The sequence below is a fragment of the Pteropus medius genome, unplaced genomic scaffold, assembly GCF_902729225.1.
Source record: "Pteropus medius unplaced genomic scaffold, Ma_sr-lr_union100, whole genome shotgun sequence".
In the NCBI taxonomy this organism is placed as follows: Eukaryota; Metazoa; Chordata; class Mammalia; order Chiroptera; family Pteropodidae; genus Pteropus; species Pteropus medius.
In genome coordinates, this window is record NW_024344240.1 from 8,991,441 (window position 1) to 9,015,466 (window position 24,026).

Consider the following 24,026-nt stretch of genomic DNA (forward strand, 5'->3'; position numbering starts at 1 on the left):
ATAGAGAATTGGGAACTCTATTCAAAAGTAAGGTTTATCTGCTTCATATATTGAGGGCAGTGTGCATGTTCAGTATTTGTAATATTTTACTTCAGTTTTTTTTTTTTTTTTTGCATTTTTACTTCTATAGGACACAAATCCAATTTTTCTTTTTAACAAAGAAATGATCTTATGTGAACTTCCACCTGCTATTCCTAAAACTACCTTTTCAACAGAAAATGACATGGAAATAAAAGTTGAAGAGTCTCTTATGATGCCTGCAGTTTTTCACACTGTTGCTTCAAGGACACAGCTTGCAGTGGTAAGATATAAATAATTATTTTTTGAGATATGATAACTTTATATTTAGTATAATTTAAAATTAAAAATTGGCATATTTAACAAAATGAAGTCTTATTCATGTACTTACTGATATTTTTATGTTTATTAACTTATTAGGCATCAGTGAACATTCTAACAAATTGATTACTCCTAAAAGCATAAAATCTAAATAGCAAAGTAGTCTAAATTACAGAATAAGCATGCAAAAAAAACATGAAAAAAATAATACTTTTTTGGAAAAAATATTTTGTGGTCAGTATGTCTGGTTTTTAAATTTCAGAATCATACATTGTTTTTCATTCTGTGTTAAACAATGACAAAATCTTAGAGTGGAAAGCGGTCTTAAATATGATTTGTTCAACTTCTTTCATAAACGATGGTATACGACTCTTGATCATTGCTTTAATCAGTAAGTACCTATGTTAGAATAGGCATAGAGAACTTAAGTAACTATTAAAAATGTGATTCTTTTTCCTATATTCATAATTGGGTCCTGGAGGAAAAGCAGGTTTCTTTCCAATACACACCTCTCATATTGCTGTTTACAGCCTCCATGGATTGTTTGCCAATCATTGGATTTCTCCTTTAACTTGCTAGTACTTTATTGTAATACTGACTCTAAGCTATCAGTAGTAAGACACACTTTACCTTCAGAAAATGAAAAAAATGTTCTTTTAAAATAAACCAAACAGTAATATTTGCCTTTTACAAAAAATAAATTAATGAAATTATAAATTATTATTAAGTGTTAACATTTGCTTTTTTTAGTAACTATCCTAGCATTTTGTTTTACTATAATATGTACATTTGTGAAACTACCCCATTTTTCACATAGGATACAACATAAAAAGAGAATAATCTCATCTCTCTGGAACATACTTACTAAGCATTAAAAACTCCAGAAATGTTTTTGAGTAGCCAGAATTACTTTTAAAAACACAAAGTTTATAAGTAGAATTTATATAGTAGAGTCCTTTAGATTTGTTTTAGGATTATTAACAAAGCGAGAATATTGGTGTACAAATAAACTAGTAAAACGTTTGGCTACACGATTGCATGCTATTTAAAAAGTAATAAAGTTTTGATTTAGTTGAGAAATATAGATACTTCATATTAGTAGAAAAATGTAATGTTAGATAAAAAATTAAAGGATGATGAAATAGAATATATAATTTTAAGTGATTAGAGAGAAATCAAAAGAACAAATAAAACTAAACAAAGGCATATTAAAACATTACATTGAAAAAAATTTAAAAATTGATAGACATAGAACTAGTAGGTGAATGTTGAAAAAATAAAAACAGCACTATTAATATCTGACAAAGTTAAAGCATTAAACAGAACAAAGTGAAATCAATAAGTCAGAAATTGTGAAAAAGTTAAGTCAAATCTGTATTTGCCTACTAACACAGGCTAAATGATAATAATTCCAGGAGAACTTAATAAAACATAATATTCCATAATATGTTTCTAAACAAAATATGATATATACATATAATGGAATATCATATAGCCTTAAACTGGAAGGAAATTACGATGCAACTGCAACATAGATGAACCCTGAGGAAAATATGCTAAGTGAAATAAGCCAAACACTAAAGGACAAATATTGTATGATTCCCAAGTATATGAGGTATCTAGAATAGTCCGATTCATAAGAGATTCAAAGTAGAATAGTGGTTACCCGGCTTCTGGTAGAATAGAATTTAAATGTGTTAATAACTGTTCTCCATATCTAACTAGGTTTCTTTTAAAGGACACCTCATAGATTATATATGTGTGTGTGTGTATATATATAACATAATAGGTGGTAAGATTTCTGTGTATGATGATAAAATGCAAATCTTTCAAAATACTGATAGATACTTTTGACAGTTATTGCTGAATCAGTTACAAGTGATTTTTTTCATATAATAGTATAAATATAGAAAATTCACATTATAAACCCAGCATCCTGCTTTTTAAATTTAATACTGTGTATTGATCTTTCCACATATTATATACAAAAATATTTCATCTTATATAATGCTATATAAATTTCATCGTATAAATATAAATTTTTGATAGACGTTGAGGTTTCTATTTCATTTTATGGTATTTAAATAAAAAAATCTTTTCGTGTTCTTTGTTTAATCTCTTATAGGATAAATTCCGAGAAGAGGAACCACTTTGTCAAATGATAGATACTTTTGACAGTTATTGCTGAATTGCCCTCTGTAGATTCTCTACCAGTGTATTCTTCTAGCAGTAAAGAATTAGGTGTTTCTCTTCCTCCACTATCACAGCAACAAGCAGGAACAATAAGATAAAATAAAACATTCCCTTAGCAATGCTTTCTTTAAAATGTGTTTAGAATGCATTTATGTGTATATGTAAGTACATATATGGGAATATGTACACAGAAACATACCTTCTTTTATTGTGTGTGTGTGTTTTTTTTTTTTTCCCCCAATATAGGAAATGTATGAAGTTGCCAAGAAGCTTAGCTCTTTCTGTGAAAGTCTAGTCCATGATGAACATCTTCAGCACCAAGGCTGGGCTGCAATCATGGCCAATCTGGAGGACTGTTCAAATTCATACCAAAAGCTACTTTTCAAGTTTGAAAATATTTATTCAAATTATCTGCAATCCATAGAAGACATCAAGTTAAAACTTACTCAGTATGTGTGCCATTAAAATGGATAATATTGTTTGTTTAAAATGTCTTTGCAATTTTAGTGATTAATATTATTTCTGATAGGCAATATACTTATAATTGAGGTTTATTTTTTGAGACTTTTATGATTTTTATAGACTCTAAAATTATGATCAGTTTTACACACATTTTATGGATCTCCCACATTTCTTTTTCTTGTTTTCTTCCAAGAATCTTTGCCTTCTCTTTCCCTGCCTCCAACTATCCAATAAAGTAAAGGTAAAATAAAAAAATAACACATCTAATGGAAAAAGAAAAGTTTTCAAATATTAGCAATCGAGGAAAATTTTATTTTCTTTTTTAAATGTTGTCATACGATGTAGGCTTGCTAAGATGGAAAAAGCCATCGTGTTCTAGCTCTCACTTAAATGGTTTACTGGTTCTTTACATATAAGCACATCTGCTACCTTTTGCTTCTTTTTAAAAAGGGCTATAATGGATATAAAAATATAGTAATGATTCATGAATGTAGCCCTTTGTCGTGTGTGTGTGTGTGTGTGTGTGTGTGTGGTGTGTGTAGGCTTTTTGTTTTTTGCGTTCATTTATATGGTTTTTGTATTTTTGTATTACCTTGAATTAGAAGGACATTCTTTTTTTCATTCATTCAAGTGAAATTTATAAAATCAAGTTTCTCTCTTTTGTGGAATGAATCCTTAGAAGATTTTGGCCTCAAGTTGACAATGGGATAAATCTTGAGAAAGAAGAGATGATTAAGACTAGAAATACCTTTTAAAAGTTTATATAAAAACCTAGTCACTTTTTTTAGAGATTTCTGTTATATATGATAATTTAATGTAAGAGCCTGAATGCCTTTTGACAACTTCTACCTGTTTGTTTATTTTCAAGGGGTGATAAATGTAAGAGTTACAATAATGTATATTAGGATTGTTAATTTTATTCTGTGCTTTCAGTATATCAGAAATTCTTGATTGACTTAAAGACCAAAAATTATACTTCTGCTAGGGACTGCTATGGTAAATCTTTTGTAAATTTGAATTTCTTATACCTTAAGGTTTGATAAAAAACAAGTGTTCACTTGTTTAGGATAAACTGCCAACTTTTACTATAGAATAGAATTTAAATGTGTTGATAACTCTTCTCCCTATCTAACTAGGTTTCTTTTAAAGAGCACCTCGTAGATTACTATAAACATTTCTGTATATGATGATAAAATGCTAATCTTTCAAAATGTTAATCTCTAATTAGAGCTGTCCTGTTTTGTTACTGACAGATCTTTTGCATTTTAAGTTTAGGAACTGCGGTTTCAGTAATGGCCAAGATCCCACTGTTGGAGTGCCTAACCAGACATAGTTACAGGGAATGTTTGGGAAGACTGGATTCTCTACCTGAACATGAGGGATCAGAAAAGTCTGAGATGAAAACCTCCACTGAACTGGTGCTCTCTCCTGATACGCCGAGAACAACTAACAAATCCTTATTAACCTCACTTCACAAGTCAGTGGAACAAGTAGCCCCAGATACCACAGATGCTGAAGGAGGAAAAGAAATTAGAGAATCTTGTCATAGTACTGTCCAGCAGGATGAAACTTTAGTAGATGCTAAAGAAGGAGATCTGCCTTTTTTTAATGTTTCTTTGTTAGACTGGATAAATGTTCAGGATAGACCTAATGATGTGGAGTCATTGGTCAGGAAGTGCTTTGATTCCATGAGCAGGGTAAGTGGTGTTAATTTGGTACTCTTCGTCATTTTAACTCTTTACAGTTATATTATTTATACTAAATATTCTCTATAATGGGAGAATGAATAGTATCTTATAGTAAAAATAGGATCTTGGAGTAAAAGATAAAATTTTGTTTTTGTTTTTACAGTTAAATATTTATTTTTTACACTGAGAATAATTTTTTTTCCAGTGCATTCCTTGTTTTTTTAAAGTAGACAAATTGATCAAACCATTTCACCAATAAATGTATCAGTTATCCAATAAATTATCCAATTACCAAATTACCGAAATAATCAATTATCCAATTACTCAATTATCCAGTTATCCCATGATTCAATCAGAGAATGATTTACATTCAGTGAAATACACATTTTCTTGTGTGGTTAGTTCATGGAGTAACCACCATATAAAAGAAGACATTGAACATTTCCATCTCCCAGAAAATTCCTGTCTGCCTCTTTCTAACCACCACTGCCCCCCTCAAGAGGTAACCTTTTTCTGACTTAAAAAAAAAAAAAGAAATATTAAATACTGCATATGCCTGAGATATTTTTAAATCAGAACTTAAACATTGTGTTTTTAGTTATATTTTGTAATTCTAGTGAGCCTCTGTGTTGGATTAATAAATTCTCCCCCAAATACACTTACAAAAACTTTTAAACCTGCGGAATAAATGCCTCTTCAAATCTGATCCATAAGCCTATGGAAAATCTTTAAGCCAGAAAGGAAGTTGATGGGGCACATGTTTCAGTGATACAGAAATACAAAATAATATTTTAAAGGCTGCTGTTATCTAAAGGTAATTGGCAGAATAGTTAAACTTTTCTCAAAGGGTACTGAATTTGAAAAGAGACTTGATCTTTGGTTATTGAGAGAAAGGCAGCACATTGTCTGGAATGTCTGGAAAATTGCACATGCCTTAAGTTATAAGATAGTAAAATGGAAAATGTAAAAATAAATTCTCGGTTTCTTCATAAATCTTTCAATATTCATTTCCTTGATGACATCCTTTAGCATAGGCATTTCATTTTAACCATTTCTTATTTGTCATCAAAGAAAGTTTCAATTAAGACATTTGCCAGGACAGGAGAGTATAAAAATATGTTATGCAAAGATTAGTGCCAAAAATGAGTAAGAAGTTCCCTTATAAATTACTGACATTTTAGTAGCCTAAGCATTTCATCTATGATTGTGGAAAGTCAACCACATGATTGTGATTAGAATAATTGAGGTATCATTTTTTTTTTTAATAATTCTGCATGAGTCAGAGAATAGAGCTATAGACTGAGGAGAATCACTGTTTTAAAGGCTTGAAATTGATTTTTTTGCTTGCATATTTAAATGAAATCTAACAGAGCCATTAGTTTTATTCATTTTGTATGACAAGAGGGAAGAAACAATCTTTTTCTGTCTTAATGAAAAATTCACAGGAATTTATACCTACAGAAAACAGAAGTTAGCTATAGTATTTTTACTAGGAGATCACATTATTGACTTCTCAAAGGTTAATGGTTGCTTTCATAGGACATAGCAGTAATATCTGAAGTCTGCTATTTTACATGGCCATTTTATTGTGAGAGCAAAATATAAACTTTTATTTGGTTGTACTCATTTGTTATAGAATTAGTTAACATGGTTCAAAATAATAACTAATGTAGTACTCTTGTTAGATTAAAAAATATTATTTGCTCAAAAGCAATGAAAATCTATCTTGTAGAATTTGTTTACATATTTATGCTTTTATCTTACACAATATGTTATGTTCTGTTAATGGGATATACCACATAATAAATAGCACTTTGCCATGATGTTTTTATTAGATTAATATTTTTCTCGTCTCAGTAGTTTTATGTATTTATTCTTGATACAACTAGTGCCATTCTAAAGATAATTGATTGAGCTGAGTATGGGATTTCTCTCTCATCAGAATGCCTTCTTTTTATCTCACATAGTTTTCTAAAATAAGCTGACCTACTTGATTATTTGATAGCAGTAACACTATTTGCTGATGAATTATATACCAAGGTTTGGTGTTCTATAAAAGCAAATTCTCTTTAAAGCCATTATTTTTACAGGCTAATCCTCATTTCAGCAGTGTTTGTAATGTGTATTTCCAGCTGCAAAAATCAAATACCTTTTTCAAGAAAGTAGTCAAGATATAGGTGTTGTAGAACTTGCATAAGATTTAGAATCATAAGGGCTCAAATCTTGGCACTGATTCATTTATTACTTCTGTCATCCATAAGTTATTTAAATCCTCTATTTCATAATATTTATGTAGATTGATAGATGCTAATTTAATGAACTATTCCTTTTTCTATGCTAACGCATCAAGAAAAATTTAGAATTGTTGCAAATATGTGAAAATATGTATTTTCTTAGATTGTAATTGTTTTCAACTTAGAACGACTCTTGGATATTCTCTTTGAGGTTATACTGTAAAAAGACAGACTGATTTGCTGATGATTAATAACTGGAGGCATGTACATTTAGTACATTTCTAAGCTGTCCAGAATAATACAAGTATAATTTATTGAATCCTGACTTAGTATTTCATACAGAAGACTTGTAATTTTATTGGAATATTATTGTTTGCTCTATTGTAGGTGGGGTGGGTTTAGGGGTGGGATGGGAAGAATGGCAAGGGTAAGAAAATTTGTATAGTTTCTTCTCTTCTAAGACAACAACAATGTTAATCTTTGTATAATGTTAAGGAAAGAGCCTAATAGTAAAAAATTAGTGTAGCACTGTCTTTAATTATTAAAATTTTGCTAAATAATTGCTTATTAATATGTATAACCTATATTTAGTGATTTACTAAATTTTCCTCAATATTTGTCAGTGTAGTTATGTTGTACTTTCAGTGATTTATGAATACAGAGACATCATAATCAGGAGCCCTGCTTTTGGATTCGCTTTTACTTCTTTAAAGCATTACTATGTTAAGTCTATGTATAGTTGTAATTCAAGTTGGAAATTTGAATCTATTTTAGCCATCTCTTTTAGCCCTTTATCACCCTAATGATTTACAGGTAGTCTTTGGTTTGTGAAATATTTTGGATTAGAAATGTGTGCACATTAGACTCACCACAAAATTGAGAAAAGTGAGAAAATGTTCATATGCGCAAGTTTTAGTTAATACACTGCAAAACAAGTGCTGCTTGTATTTAAAGAATGGCTTTGTTAACTTTTTTCATGGTGTTAGAAATGTAGCCTCCAATGGAATAATTTAGTTTTAACTGTTTTTATGTTCTCTGTGTACCAGACACTACATAAAACATAATTTACAGTCCTTTTGACTATGGAGATCAGGAAAAGCATTATGAAGGAGGTAGTATTTGATTAGGATCCTTACAAAGAGGCAGAGATGGAGTTAAAGAGCTAGGCTGGACGATCTGGGTAAATGAAGATCAGAGCTAGAGAAACACAGGGTTTGTCTGGATGTAGTAGGCAATTCACTTTCAAAAGAAGGGAATCCTGGAAGGATTTATTGGTATCAAATCAATGAAGCCTTTACTGTAATTCTATGGTTTTTTTGGATGACATTGTGGGCAGAAGGAAGTCATTTAGAATTTCAACAGAAGTTGTGCTGAAGTCATACAAGGAAAAGTAAAAATGGGCTAAACACTGATTCCTTCTGGTTCAGCTATATTTATGGATTAGATGGGAAAAAGAGCCAAAGGAGGGTACTGTGAAGGAACCCCCAAGGTAATGCCCGAAAGCTTCTAAAGTTTGGAAAAAAGTTCTCTTCAATGATAAATGTACATAAGAGCCCCAAGTAAAATGAGGTCATTGGTGACCTTTGGCTGAATGTTTTTTATGGATAGTACATACAAAAAGACTGACAGTATAAAGTATTCTTTCAAGGGAAAGGGGAAAGTGTAGTTGATTCATTTCCTCAGTTCCCTGAGAAGATAAGAGACCAAGATATTTCCAGGAGGGAGGTGAGTTGAAGATGTTATGTTTTAGAGGGAAGTTAGATTGATAAGACAGTTAATGACCAAATAATGTGTTTTAGTATTTAACTCTGCTTTACTTCATAAGACCTTGAAAATAGCATTTTCTTTGGGATATTGAGAATTGAATGATTTGTGACATTGGTCAAAAGGTATAATTCCTGAAACTATATTATTAGTATATTTCAATATAATCAGTAATAATTGTTTTATTAACATAATTATCCTGTTTTTGACCTTCTTATGAAAAGAAAACTTAGATTTTCCATACTTTTGCTTTTCTACATTTTTCTCTGAAGCTATTATCAAAATAGTGTGAAATACATTTTAAACTATTAACTGAAAACTTATTCATATGCATGTCTTTGTCATTTAGCTTGATCCAAGGATTATTCGACCATTTATAGTAGAATGCCGTCAGACTATTGCCAAACTTGATAATCAGAATATGAAAGCCATTAAAGGACTCGAGGACCGGCTGTACGCTCTGGATCAGATGATTGCTAGCTGTGGCCGACTGGTGAATGAGCAGAAAGAACTTGCTCAGGTGCATATTTCACACTTCTCTCAGGAAAAGGAATTCATAGCTTTTTTATACAAGTATTTTATGTGCAACATCCATTTAGTGTGCACCACGTTTTCACATCATCCTTGAATATTGTTAATTTAGTATTACTGTTTCCATGTAATCTTAATAGGATAAAATAAACTGATCTGAGGCTATTTTAGATGACTCCTGAAAGATAAACCATGAAAATGCTGTGAGCAGCTGGGAAAGAAACATTGAAAGAACTTGATAAAGCAGTCATTATATTAAACATCTGAGTACCTCCTAGTCTCTTCTCAAAAAAATTTAAAAGAAAAAATGAAATTTATAGAGTACAGAAGGAAAATATGAAATTTCGAAGAATTTAATTAATACTTAAGGTTTCGGTCTAATTTAATGCAATGTTCCAAGAACTCTGTTGTCAAATCAGATTTATCACCAAAGGAAGGCAATGGCGTTATGAAGAGGGATTAACCCCCCACCCGTGCCCAATGCTGGTGACTTTGTTTAGGTAAAGACGGCTTTGTCCTCTGCCCATCCTGGCAAGTACTCTGGGGAAACAGCCTGTAGCAAAAGAGTCGACTTTTCATACACGCTTTCTTCTGCTAGTACTTTCCCTCTACATGTATTCTTTCATTAGAATATATGAATAACCATTTTAATGGGTACAAATGTATAAGTTCCTGATTGAATTCATCTTGTAATTTCTAGACTCTCTTCTTTTTTCTCCTGATTTTGGATCCAGCCACATTACTTACTGTGAACTGAATTTCTTTATCTTGTCTTTTAGCACTGACTGGAACACGGATCCAAAAGGGCTGAGTAGTTGTAGTAGTGCATGTCCTTATTTAATTCCTATTCTATAGAAAGTGGCCAACATTTCACCATTATAATGTTTGTAGTAGGTTTTTTCTTTCGTTTAGTAGAAACCGTTTTTCAGATTAAGAAAGTTATGTTCTATTTCAAATCTTGAACCATCCTTGGATTCTTGGAATAAACTCAATGTGGCCATAATATGTATATTTTTTAATGTATTTCTGGATTTAGATTAACTGAATTATGTCAACTTGTATGTGTGTATTTTTCATTTGTTATGTATATGTCAAGTTTTGGTATCAGGATTTTTAAGGCCTCAAAGTAAGTTGAGAAATCTTTTAATTGACACATTTAGTTCACCTATTTATTGTAATTATTGAGTATTTGTCTTTAATCATTTCTGATTTTTCTTCTATTTTTCTTTTAATTCTGTTCATTTTTTTCTCTTTTGCCTTATTTTTATTTAAAATTTTTTTTTTAGTTACGTATTTTATTTTTCATGTTGTCTTCTTTCCTTTAAATAGTATTTGATGTATTAAAGTCTAATATACATGAAAATATCCTTTAGTATTTCATTTTAGTGGCAAATTCAGTTTTTATCATTTGAAGATCTTCTTTAATCACCTTTGTTTCTGAAGGGTATTTTCTTCATATAGAATTCTAGGTTCTTAGCCATTTGCTTTCAGCACTATGTTTGGTTTCTTTTTCAGCAGTTTTACTACAACATGACGAGGTTTGGCCTTCTTTGTATTGCTTCTTCATTGGCCTTGTAGTACTACTTGAATCTGTGGCTTAATGACTTAAATCATTTGGGAAAGTCCCCAATCAGTTTCTCTGCAAATCTTGTCTTTGTTTTACTCTTTCCTTTCTTCATTGGTTCCACTTATACATATATTAGACCTTTCACCTCGTCCTTTCCATTTACCCTTATTTTCAGTATTTTTTTTTATCATTATATCTATGTTTTATTCCAGATATTTTCTTTTGACCTAACAGTTTACATTAATTTTCAGATTTTTTTCTAGCTTTGAAGCTGCTAAATCTATCTATTGATTTGATATTTTTATTCTTTATTTTTATCTCTACCTTTTTAGTTTGGTGTTTTTATATAGCTTCAAATTGTCTACCAAGACATTCAGTGTTATCATCTCTTTGATCACATAAAGCATATGTAGTTTGAAGTCTGTTAACTTCATTACCTGTGTCTATGTGTCTGTATGTTTTCTGTTTTTCCTCATAGTTTTAATTCATGCGGTCTTGACTTTTTCTGTGCCTGATTAATTTTGGTAAGAAAAATGAGAAATATGTGGCCTAGGATAACATTTTCTTACAGAAAGAATTTGTTTGTTTTTGGCATATGGCAGTGGCACTTATAATCTTATATCACCTTAATCCAGTTTCAAAGATTTAGGTGACTGGAAGTTGGTCTTCCAGTCCTTACGATGGCCAAGTCTACTTTAGTAGACTCTGTTTCTAAGGAGATAACTTTTTAGGGGTACAAATGCAAAGTATGTTCCATTGTTGTATTCCTTGACTGGAACTAGTCTGTGATTTCTTATTTTCTAGTTCCATGAGAAGCTATCAGAAGGATTGCTGATCTTACTCTTAGCCTTAAGCTCCTCTTCATGAATAAGCACTTATCTCTAGGACATTCTCAGTTACCTTACTCATCTCTCTGTGTTTCTTCCTTCTAGATCCTGGCCCTTTCACTATATTTTACTCCTTCACTGCTTCCTTAGATCTCCATTAACTAATGCCACAGGAGGTTTGGTCTACATTACCATTACATCACAATCTTCCATTATTAAGACATAACTCTGAATTCTTGACCTTTTGCTTCTCCAACATCATTCTCTTTTAACCCTCCATAATGAATCAAACAGTTTATTTAACCGAACTTTCTTTGTTGGTCATTTAGGTGGTTTCCATTTTTCCTTATTACAGATACTGTTTTAATATCCCAATACATCTTTATGTGTACGTTCTAGTATTTTTTAGGCACAATCTTCAATAATAGCATTGCTAGACTAGGGTATTTGTGTATTTTAAATGTTAGTTGATAATTTTATACCCTCCTTAAAGGAAAAATTGATCAATACCCCAAGTAATTAATGAGAAGAGTAATTTCCTTTTTACCAATGTTTGCCATGTATTTCCTCTGAATTGTCATTTGCCAAATTTCCTTTAGGCTAATCGTTTTGTTAGAATTTATTATATATACTCTGGATAATCCTTTGTCTCTTATAAATAATATAGATTCTATCTTTGTTGATAGTGGTAAGATTGTTATACAGAAATTTTTAATTTTGACATAGTCAATTATACTTAGTTATTTTTTTCACATTTATTTTAACCCAATAGTTCTTTATAATCTCCAGATTTCTTTAGAACTATTTTTCAGATTGAATAAACCAGGAGTTCCAGTTCTCTTATTTTAGATATTTTCTCTTTTTTCTTGAGCCTGCAGATCTTTTGGTTTTTAAAAAATATTGCTAATGTTTGTACTGTAGTTAGGTTACAGTGAATGGATTTACATTTGATCGCATTTAAAAAAAATTATTTCCAATGTTAACCTCAGATCTATTGGATTCAGCAAATGAAGCTTTGTCATGCAAGGATAAGTCATTTCTCTGAGAGTGTACCTGCTGCGATGAAGGAAGTTATAGTACTTTCTCATTTTCTTAAAGTAATAGAAGAAGCATTTCTCTTAGAGTTGAGCCTTTCTTGTTTGCTTTCCAGGCCTTGACCCTTAAAGCTTCTGGAAACCAAACTCAAATAAAATTTAGTAGACATTCCCTGTACAGTTCATGTGAAAATTATAAAACTAATTCTTGATGTCTTGTAATCAAGGAGTGCCCTGTTTAAGCATCTTCTCTCCCCCCAATTTGTTTGCAGCTTTTGCTGGTGTTTTAAACTGAAGTGATAGCTCATAGAATTACCTTTTAGAACACCTTATCCTAACTGGAAATAATATTCTTACTCTTTAAAAAGAATTTTCTCTCTGAAGTAGTATAGTCCTTATAGACTTTAAGAGACAAATACTCATTTAATTATTTTTTAGTTACTATTTCTTGGTATCCCTACGTACTTCTTAGTATCAGTGTGTTTAGAAATCATCTTGCTTACCTAGTTACATATTGAGAACAAAATTGTAAAATAGACAGAAATTGAGGCCTTAAGATAGATGAATTTCAACTGGGCTTGCTTGAGTGTATCCGGCTGTGAGAGATTGGATGAGATTATTTTCATGGTGTTCATGAGAGATGGGGGACAACCTATTGGAGTTAGGTAGTATGTGGTCATTGGAGCAACTTTTCACTCATGTATCATTATGTGTTTGGCTGCCAGTGGATTACAGAGTCAAGGTTTTTAACTGAAACATCATTTCCACAAGCATGTTTTTTCTAATCAAGCAGTCTTGATCAGATCAGGTGTATTTTCTCTTAGAATGTTGTCCTTACAAATATGTTTTTGATGTCAGTAAATTCTTTATTACTGGTCTAGAGTTTAGATTTGGGGATTGCTTCTATATTTTTCTTGGATTCAGTAAAAATAATTGAAAACCTATTAAGACTTTGACAAAGGAGATAAAAGCAGCTTGTTATTTTTAATAGATTGTTACAGAAAAAGTCTAGCCACATTTGAGCATATAGCATATTGAAAGAAGAGTAGAATATAAAGTTACTGTTGAAATTGTCTTATTTCCATACATTGAACCATTCTGACTTAATTTTAAATAAACATTTAAATATTTTCATGATTTTTGGAAAAACGAAACAGAAAAGAGAGACTACTACTAGAAAGTAGGAAGACACACTTGCTGTCCCTTGCTGATCAATATGATCACACCTTAGGATAATTATTTACAGTAGCATTTATGGCAGTCAGATGAATGTGCAAATCAAAACATAACATATTAATTATTTAGTAAATAGAGTAAGAAAAAATACCTATAAGCACAACAACAATACTTAGTAATAACCTCATCAAGAAATTATCAAAGAGGTTACAGTCTCTTTGGACATATTTTTAGGTGTTTGCTGTTGAGTTTTCATTTGGATGATTATGTGTACAAAAGAAGACTTTTGGCACATCTGTCTAAATTTATAGCCTAAATACAGTGCCTACTTAAAATGATGTAAAGTTCACCTGTGAAAATAAATGAGTAAAGATAACTAAGAAAAAAGTATACTTTTTCTACCACATAATAAAATGCTTTAAAATTACACAGTTTAGTCATCGTTCTAAAAACAGCACAAAATATATATGTCAGTGGAACAAAATATAGTCCAGAAATAATAGAGTAATGACTTTCCAATAAAGTGCAAAGTCAATTGATTGTTTTTTATTTGGGAAGGTATAAAATATCCTATTGAATATCATTGGCCAAGATTAAATCAGTTATTATTTTTCATGGCTTAAAATCAGTGACCATGTTTTATTTAATGTCATGTTCTGACCCATGCGTAGTAGGAGTCTAGACAGACAAACAGGTTCTAGTTTTAATTTGGCTATTAAATGTGTACTTGGATAAGTTACCTTATCTTCCTGGGTTTCAGTTTTTTTCTATCCTAAAAATGAAACATAGATGAGCATAGATTTCTTAAAAACTGAATCTTTTGCTATGACCACATCAACCACATTCAAAAATGTAGGAGATTCTGATAGTAGAATAGTTCTTGTTTAACGAATTTTCCTCCTAAATGAATGTTCATGTTTCTCACGAATAAAGTTAATATCCTTTAAATATTTTCTCTCAAAGGGATTTTTAGCTAATCAGATGAGAGCTGAAAACTTGAAGGATGCATCTGTATTACCTGATTTATGCTTAAGTCATGCAAATCAGTTGATGATTATGTTGCAAAATCATAGAAAACTGTTGGATATTAAACAGAAGTGTACCACTGCTAAACAAGAACTAGCAACTAACCTACATGTTAGACTGAAGTAAGTGATTCTATTTTATCTAATTTAGGATGTTTAGAGTTGACATTTTTTATTTCTTTCAAATGATAGAATATTTTTCTCTTATCACTATATTGAAATGATTGATTGAATAACTTGGGATTCCATTATTTTTATAGAGTTTGTATGTCACAATGTCATTCTGTAGGTGGTGTTGCTTTGTAATGCTTCATGCTGATCAAGATGGAGAGAAATTGCAGGCTTTGCTCCGCCTCGTAATAGAGCTGTTGGAAAGAGTCAAAATTGTTGAAGCTCTTAGTACAGTTCCTCAGATGTACTGCTTAGCTGTTGTTGAGGTTGTAAGGAGAAAAATGTTCATAAAACACTACAGAGAGGTATGTAAGTTAAATTCTATTTTAAATATGTATAAGTCTTAATTAATTGGTGTGCGATATTAACAAGCATTGTTCCTCTTAGTGGGCTGGTGCTTTAGTCAAAGATGGAAAGCGATTATATGAAGCTGAAAAGTCAAAAAGGGAATCCTTTGGAAAATTATTTAGTAAGTATTCTTCATTAATAACTTAAATTTATTTTTAAGTAAAAAATACTGTTCTTATTTTATAGATATGAATGTAGCATATAGCATCTGTGTGATTTTAATCACCATTATAATCTATAGACACACCTTTTAAGATCTGTAGGGTGAATACCTTGTTAAATATGAAGAATTGTCAATATTTTTCAAAAACTAGAGGATTTTTTTTTGTTGCTGTTATTTTTTACCTTAAATAAAGGTATAAAATAACCATATTGTTAATTTCTTTACACAGGGAAGTCTTTTTTAAGAAATCGTCTGTTTAGAGGATTGGACTCCTGGCCCCCATCCTTTTGTGTATGTATTTCCTAACTATTACTAAATTCTATATGTTTAAACCTTTATTTCAGAAGTAGAGATATTTATCAGAAAATTTTTTTTTATCAACATAAAAAATGTTTTTGGCTTTAAAACTTTAAGATATATTCATAGTTTTTGATCAAGAGTCTTCATAACACAGGAGGATAAGTCTTATTATACAGTTAAGATTGATAAGAATAGGTTCTCTTATTCTTATTTTGTCTTTCTCTACCTTTTTCCTCTTTCTTTTCTTTCTCTTCCTTGCCTTGCCTTCCTTTTTCTCCTGTCCCCTCCCATTTTCTTCCCCTTTCATTCTCTTGCCCACCTACCTACCCACCCTCCCCGTTTGTTTTATTTATGTTTTGACAAAGCAATTAGAGTGACCCCTCAGGCAGTCTTTATTGAAACCACGAAAAATAAGTTGGATATATTCCTAAACCAGATACCACAGTCAAAGAAGTTTAGGAAATGCTGTAAATTTATTGCTTGCTTGTTTGTTTTCTCTTCAGACATAACTCATTAGCTATTAAACATGTTTTTGTGTTGCAGGATTTCTTAGGGCTTTTAAATGTGTGTATTTTTTAATATCTAAGAATGAGTGATAGAATTTATCACTCATTCTTCATTAAACCCTGTTTAATGAAGAGCATCTTGGCATTTCTAAATCTGTTTTAGTAATGATTGAAACAATTGGAGTTATTTCAAAAGGTACATTTCTTGGCAGTATTATAAAAAAGTGATACGACTTACCAGATATATATTTTTAAAGATGCTGAAATTGACTAAGAGCTTGTATTTAGAAAAGTCAAGTGAATGGCAAGGAAGTGTTACATGGGATCAAATAGTTTTTACTATGTTAAAACAATAAGGCATGCTAAAAGGTAATAGGAATAGATATAGGTCTACAGCTAGAGAGAGCTTCATGGTCAGGGAAAAATTTGGGAATAGTCTGCATATTAGTGAAACAAACAATTCCTTAATGTCGATGGGAATGCTAGAATTCCCATGAAAAGATGGTGGGAACAGTGAAGGTCAGGAACAAACACATCAGTTGATCATCAACAACTTGTGTGTCCCAGTTATTTAAGACTCAGGAAAGTAGTACACCACGTTATTGAATAGTCTTTCATTTTTAATTTATTATTTTACTCTATTAAATGTTAATAGATCACTTGAAGCATTTTTGCTTATTTGTGTTACTGAATTTGATTATAATAGGAAACCATTTATAAATTTGTCCTGTATATTTTTTGGTAAATAATAATAATTTTTTTTTGTACAGACACAGAAGCCTCGAAAGTTTGATTGTGAACTTCCAGATATTTCATTAAAAGATTTACAGTTTCTGCAATCATTTTGTCCTTCAGAAGTTCAGCCATTCCTCAGGTAAATGTAAATATTTTCAACTTTAGATATCACTTTATAATGTTTTCATTATTCTGGAACTGTGGAAAGTAGCACCAACAGTCTTAGGAGATGCTAGAATAGAGAACTATTTTATGTTAGACTGTCTCCTATGGCTTCTTTGGGAAATACCTGGGAAATTAAAAAATGATGAGAAAAATTAATCTTACATGTAATTTTTTTCTAGTAGTCACTCTGTATACTATGGAAGATTTCTAATTTATCACTTTGATGATTATATCTTAGGCTTCTTTACTATTTCTGGTATTGATTGAGAGTGGATGATAATGCAGTAGTTTTTTTTGACATCAGTTAAAATATTTGGTTTTACTTACTCATCTTTTCTTTAAGAAATCTAATTTGATTACATTCTGTTTCAGGGTTCCCTTACTGTGTGACTTCGAACCTCTACACCAGCATGTACTTGCTCTACATAATTTGGTAAAAGCAGCACAAAGTTTGGATGAAATGTCACAGACCATTACAGATCTACTGAGTGAACAAAAGGCAAATTAAGTTCTTTCAAGTGGTTCACTTTATTAGTGTAAAGTGTTTATGTTGCTGCAGCTGTATAAGCCTATACCTCTTTTTTTCCAGGCATCCATAAGTCAGACATCCCCACAGTCAGCTTCCTCACCAAGGATAGAAAGTGCAACAGGAATTACAACTACTACCTCACCAAGAACTCCTCCTCCACTCACCGTTCAGGATCCCTTATGTCCTGCAGTATGTCCCTTAGAAGAATTGTCTCCAGATAGCATTGACGCACATACATTTGATTTTGAAACTATTCCCCATCCAAACATCGAACAGACTATTCACCAAGCTTCATTAGACTTGGATTCATTAGCAGAAAGTCCTGAATCGGATTTTATGTCTGCTGTGAATGAGTTTGTAATAGAAGAAAATTTATCATCTCCTAATCCTATAAGTGATCCACAAAGTCCGGAAATGATGGTGGAATCACTTTATTCATCAGTTATCAATGCAATAGACAGTAGACGTATGCAGGATACAAATATATGTGGTAAAGAGGATTCAGGAGATCATGTTTCTCTAAATGTCCAATTGGAAAAATGTAGGGCTGTTGCCCAAGACTCACAATTCACCATACAAACCATTAAGGAGGACCTTTGCCAGTTTAGAACATTTGTACAAAAAGAACAGTGTGACTTCTCAAATTCTTTAAAATGTACAGCAGTAGAAATAAGAAACATTATCGAAAAGGTAAAATATTCTCTGGAAATAACACTAAATGAAAAACATCAAAAAGAACTACAGTCTTTAAAAAGTGAATATGAAGGTAGACTTGAAGCACTAATAAAGGAGCGTGAAGAAAATGAAAATAAAATTAAGAAGCTTAAAGGAGACTTAGTATGCCTTGAAGAGGTTTTACAGAATAAAGATAATGAATTTGCTTTGGTTAAACATGAAAAAGAAGCAGTCATCTGCCTGCAGAATGAAAAAGACCAGAAGTTATTAGAGATGGAAAATGTAATGCACACTCAGAATTGTGAAATTAAAGAACTGAAAGAGTCACGGGAGTTAGTGTTAGAAGACTTAAAAAAGCTCCATGTTGAAAATGATGAGAAGATCCAATTGTTGAGGGCAGAACTTCAGAGCTTAGAGGAAAGTCATCTAAAGGAATTAGAGGACACTCTGCATGTCAGGCACACACAGGAGTTCGAGAAAGTTATGACAGACCATAAAGTATCTTTGGAGAAATTAAAAGACGAAAATCAACAAAAAGTCAATCAGATACAAGAGTCACATGCCACAATTATCCAGGAAAAAGAACAACAGCTACAGGATTTAAAACTCAAGGTTTCTGATTTGTCAGACATGAGATGTAAGTTAGAGGTTGAACTTGCATTGAAGGAAGCAGAAACTGATGAAATAAAAATTTTGCTCGAAGAAAGCAGAGCCCAGCAGAAGGAGACCTTAAAATCTCTCCTTGATCAAGAGACGGAAAATTTTAGAACAGAGATAAGTAAACTAAACCAAAAGATTCAGGATAATAATGAAAATTATCAGGTGGGCTTGGCAGAGCTAAGAACTTTAATGACAATTGAAAAAGATCAGTGCATTTCAGAGTTAATTAGTAGACATGAAGAAGAATCTAATGTGCTTAAAGCTGAATTAAACAAAGTAACATCATTGCATCACCAAGCATTTGAAATAGAAAAAAGCCTGAAAGAAGAAATAGTTGAACTGCGGAGTAAATTGGACTCAGAATTAAGTGCTCTTGAAAAACAAAAAGATGAAAAAATCACTCAACAAGAAGAGAAGTATAAAGCTATTATCCAGAAACTTGAAAAAGACAAAGAGAAATTTATCATGAACCAAGAACAAGACAGAGAACAGTTAATTCAGAAGCTTAATTGTGAAAAAGAAGAAGCTATTCAGACTGCCCTAAAAGAATTTAAATTGGACAGAGAAGCTGTTGAAAAAGAGTTATTAGAAAAAGTTAAACATCTTGAGAATCAAATAGTGAAAAGGTAAGAATTAACTTCAGTCTATAATTGTAAAATTAAAATATTGTTGATTCAGGTTTCAATTTTGTGTTACCACAGTACCTTGATTTACTCACTATCTTAAGTAAATGTAGCAGTTGAGATATTCTTATGAAGTAAAAACTTTTTAAATAGTTAATGTTTCTTGCAAACATTTTGAAAATAACACTACATAAATCCATGAGTGGCTTTTAAAAATGGATTAATATTTCAGATTTCTAGAGAAATGATTTTTTTTGAAAATTTAAATGTTTTCAGGAACTCTTTTTTTCTTTTTTAACTTATAAATTTCCTTCTTTGGTTTATTTGAAGCTTTTTCCCCAAATTCTTCATTTGAAAATTACTTATTTTTGTTTTCCCTTAAATTGTGTATGCATGTACAAAAGATGTTTCCTCTTAGTAGAGTTTAATAAAGGCTGAGTCCTAGATTGGGGCCATATAGTTTCATCATTGTTATTGTCTTGATATTACAATTTTAGTTATTTCCTTGGTGGTTCAAAAGATAATGTTTTTAAACTCCAGGTTTTATACAGTCATAGCCTTTTTTTTTTTTTTTTTTTGCAATTTTATTATTTTCATTAACTGATGTTACTGCCTTTTGAGCAGAGAAAATGATCTTTAGTTTTTCTACTCTTTAAAATTTATTTAGGGGTTTCGTGACCTAATAAACACTTTCTAAAACATTATCAATTAGTTCTATCATTAATTCTTCCAAGTGAATATATTTATAGGTGTACATTCATTATATATTTTAACCTCTGTTTCTTGCCTTAACTTTTATATAGTCTCTTGTGATTGACTCTCCTGTGTAATACTCTCATATTGGTGTACAATTAAACTTCTGTTTTGAAAACAAACTATGTATTCTGGGGGATTTAGAGGATTTAATATAGGAATTACAGAGCTGGGGGAGCTAAGGTCCAAGGAGTCACTGCTGAAGGCCAGGAAAGCTCTAAGTGAAATATGAGGATAAAGAGACACTAAAGTACCCACCAAAGCTGATCGTTTCCATGGCTTCCAGGGAAGCTGCTGCAACATTCAAGAATCTCTTCAAAGCCCCAATGCTATGACTCAGTCTGCAGCATGCAATGTGTAGTTCTCATTCACTTGACAGTAAACTACTGTGAAACTACATTTGGATACAGCCACCTCTGGAGAGTAAGCCTCAGCTGCTTTTCTACTTTCCAAATCTTGCACGTGTTCCCTTTATAACTTAAAGTTATAAAGGGAATTCTAGAGAATATAGAATCTGCATTACAGTGCAGGTGAGATTCTGGAAAAGATATAAGAGCAATGGTAAGATGAAAACAATCTAGCACTGTATACCTTGTTTTAAACTGAGTAATTTTACACATTACTCATATTGAACTTTCAAATAAAGACACTTACACTGTCATGTTTCTGTCTAACGTGATTCAGCTTATATTCCTTATGTCACCTCAGGTAGCCTCACCTCTTCAAAAGGTGAGACTCAAACTTTTGTCAGTCTAGCCATCCTAGATTGAACATATTGACTGATGTTCATTCATTTTCTGCACAGACACAATCTCTCTTTGACATTGTGTAAGTTAAATGGTGAAATATAGGGTAAACTACCATTATCACAACACATTTTACATACTAGGGGAATGGGAGAAGGGAAAAACGAAAAATTGATTAATATACACAGGCTTAATTACTAGTTTTTATTTCTGTAATTGGCCTTGTAACTCTGGTAGATTTTTATAGCTTCCTTCTATTACCCCTTTATTTTTTACCTTAGACATTACCTCAGCTGATTTTACATCTTGATTTGAAGGATCATTAATGATCCTTCCTACATTAAGTTTCTGTAGTTTTTCCTTTGACTCATTATCATTGGACACAGCAGTGCCAAGACACACTCTAGAAAAGCCTCTGAGTTTCAGTAATAATATTGCTCCCTGCCCTTGTATAGGAGAAACTGTTTCCCATTGATAATTAAGTTTGGTTATATCAGTACGTACCACAGCCACCTCTTTTGTTGGTTCAGTGGCATGAGGAGCCCTGATTAGCCAAGTGGCAGTTTAAGCTTCCAGTTCAGTGGGACCCTGATTGTATCTCCTGGTAAGGGAATTCTTTTTAGGGGAGGTAAATCTGCCATATATATCGGTATGGCTCAAGTTGTTGGGATGGGAAGCAGAATTTTTGCTAATGGCTCATGAGGTAAAAGAGTAGTTATTCCAGTTTCTATCCTCAGTTCTCCAACCTATGTATTCTGTGGGAGAATTAGTCTCACAAAATGTCTAGTTCAGAGCATGTACTGCATTCTTTACCCTCACCATGCAAAATGTCACCCATCTAGTACCGTAACGAAGTTTTAAATAATTTGATCCACAATTGAATCAGGCCAGCAGCTTTAGGGATTGGCATATGTGGTAAGGTCGGTGACTTACATGGCATGAGGCTATAGCCACACACCTTTCACTGTAAAATAAAATCTCCTCTTTAGAAGCAATTCTGGTGGAATGCCATAGCAGTGAATAAGGCATGTTAGTTCAGGAATTGTGTTTTTTGCAGAAATATTGTGAGTAGGGGAAGTAAATCTATATGGAGAATAATGAACTGTTTTTGTGAGGACATGTTACTGTTTTTTTTCTAATGATGGAAATAGTCAAGTATAGTCGACTTGTCACTAAGTGGCTGGCTAGTCTCCGAGGGAGGACTACAACTTCGGGAGCTCAGAGTTAGTTACTAGATGTATGGAAATCCATGTTGCTGAGCCCATATGTAACCTTACTTCCTGCCTCTGGACAGTTTGTTTGTTAGAACTTCGAATAGGACTGGTGTGCTGCCTAAAGAATTTGATATTCACAGAACACAACTTGCGTATCTCGTTATTATGACGTTCCTCCCAGTGGGACATAATATACATATATATCCTCATACTTTGTGCCTATTTCAAAAGTTTTATTTGAATTTCTCTTCTGTAATCTCCTTGTCACCAGATTTAAATCTACTTTCTTCTCAGTCCCTCACTATCCTCCAAGCCTTTGGCCATTCTCCATGAGTCACTGTAGATCTATATCCCTGGCCATTTCTCCTAGGCATCTTCAAGTATACTGCTTGACATGTTGCCACTGGGAAGATTTCCCTTCACTAATGTTCTTCAGGATTACTCCTCAGTGAGATGCTAATACTTAACCTCTGCTTTTGAACAGTGTCAGTATATCACGGAGAATTATCAGGAAACCAGGTCTGCAAATTTTTCCCCCTCATAGTGAATGCAGTAGTTGTGATGAAGAGAAAGAAAGCGATGTAGCAAGAGTAAGTACCTTGGAAACCTGAACCTCTTGTTTGAGCTCTATTCTGGATATGCCACTTCTACTGGATGATGGAGTACTGCTACGTACACCCAACTTCACGGGTTGATGAATAAGATAACATGATGGGCAGCTCAGGTCGCATGGTAACTTGGGAGACCATGATCAGTCTTTCAATCTCGATGCAGATCCAGTAGCAAGCCATTTTACAAAATCCTAGGGGTCTCAACTGTGATTCTCCTAGAGGACTTGCCAAAAGCTCCATGCAGTATTCATTTCTGCTGTAGATGCTTGAGATATCTGCTGGGAAATATGGCCCAAGTGGCAGAGCAACTGGCATGTTAGTGTTGACTTATTGTAGAGGGCCTCTTGCTTCAGACCTTAAACAGAACAGGCAGCCTTAAAAGTTTTTTGGTAAAGGAGTCATGGTAGCATACACACATGTACTACATATTGTGTCCAAAATTCAAAGATGCCCATCTAGCAGCAGCTTGTCTCTTCTCCTTAGAGGGAACATCTCACATCCCCAGACCACTGAATACTTAGAAATTTTTCTGTGCTGACAAGCTCCTGAATTTTCATGGTCTTTACCACTCACTCTCTGGCACTTAGGTGTCTTGCCCTGGTAAGCCCAGGTAATTGCTGCTTCCTGTTTACTAGGTCTAGGGAGTATATTGCCATAAATATGTTAGATTAGTGTGATATCTTGAGAAATAGCAAAAAGACTAATAACCCTGCCAACTAGGTTTTAGCTGAGCAACTAGAGAGTTGATACAGCCCAGAGATAAGAGTGAAAGCATATTACTGTCCCTGTAGGAAAATTCATATTGCTGCTTGTCTACACCAGGGGTTGACAAACCATGTGTGGGCTGCGGAAATCTAACCCACTGCTTGTTCTGGTCAGTAGAGCTGTATTGGAATACAGAGGTAGAGATGCTCATTCCTTTACCTTTTGCCCGTGGCTGCTTTTGGCAGAATTGAGTACTGACTGGGATTATCTATCTAATATTTT

General features: G+C 32.4%; 1 protein-coding gene across 4 annotated transcripts in view; it reads left to right on the forward strand.

The window, feature by feature from the left end:
- The window catches only part of RB1CC1 (RB1 inducible coiled-coil 1), a 76,900-nt gene that overhangs the window by 25,533 nt on the left and 27,341 nt on the right, over positions 1–24,026 (forward strand). For 3 of the 4 annotated variants that reach the window (XM_039868949.1, XM_039868948.1, XM_039868951.1), the window contains exons 5-15: positions 131–301; positions 2,779–2,981; positions 4,265–4,691; positions 9,030–9,200; positions 14,779–14,963; positions 15,130–15,316; positions 15,399–15,480; positions 15,752–15,813; positions 17,099–17,202; positions 17,601–17,727; positions 17,818–19,718. In XM_039868949.1, the coding sequence (XP_039724883.1) occupies positions 131–301; positions 2,779–2,981; positions 4,265–4,691; positions 9,030–9,200; positions 14,779–14,963; positions 15,130–15,316; positions 15,399–15,480; positions 15,752–15,813; positions 17,099–17,202; positions 17,601–17,727; positions 17,818–19,718 (3,620 nt within the window). The remainder of the gene's footprint in view (positions 1–130; positions 302–2,778; positions 2,982–4,264; positions 4,692–9,029; positions 9,201–14,778; positions 14,964–15,129; positions 15,317–15,398; positions 15,481–15,751; positions 15,814–17,098; positions 17,203–17,600; positions 17,728–17,817; positions 19,719–24,026) is intronic. The other variant, XM_039868952.1, reaches the window with a different exon arrangement.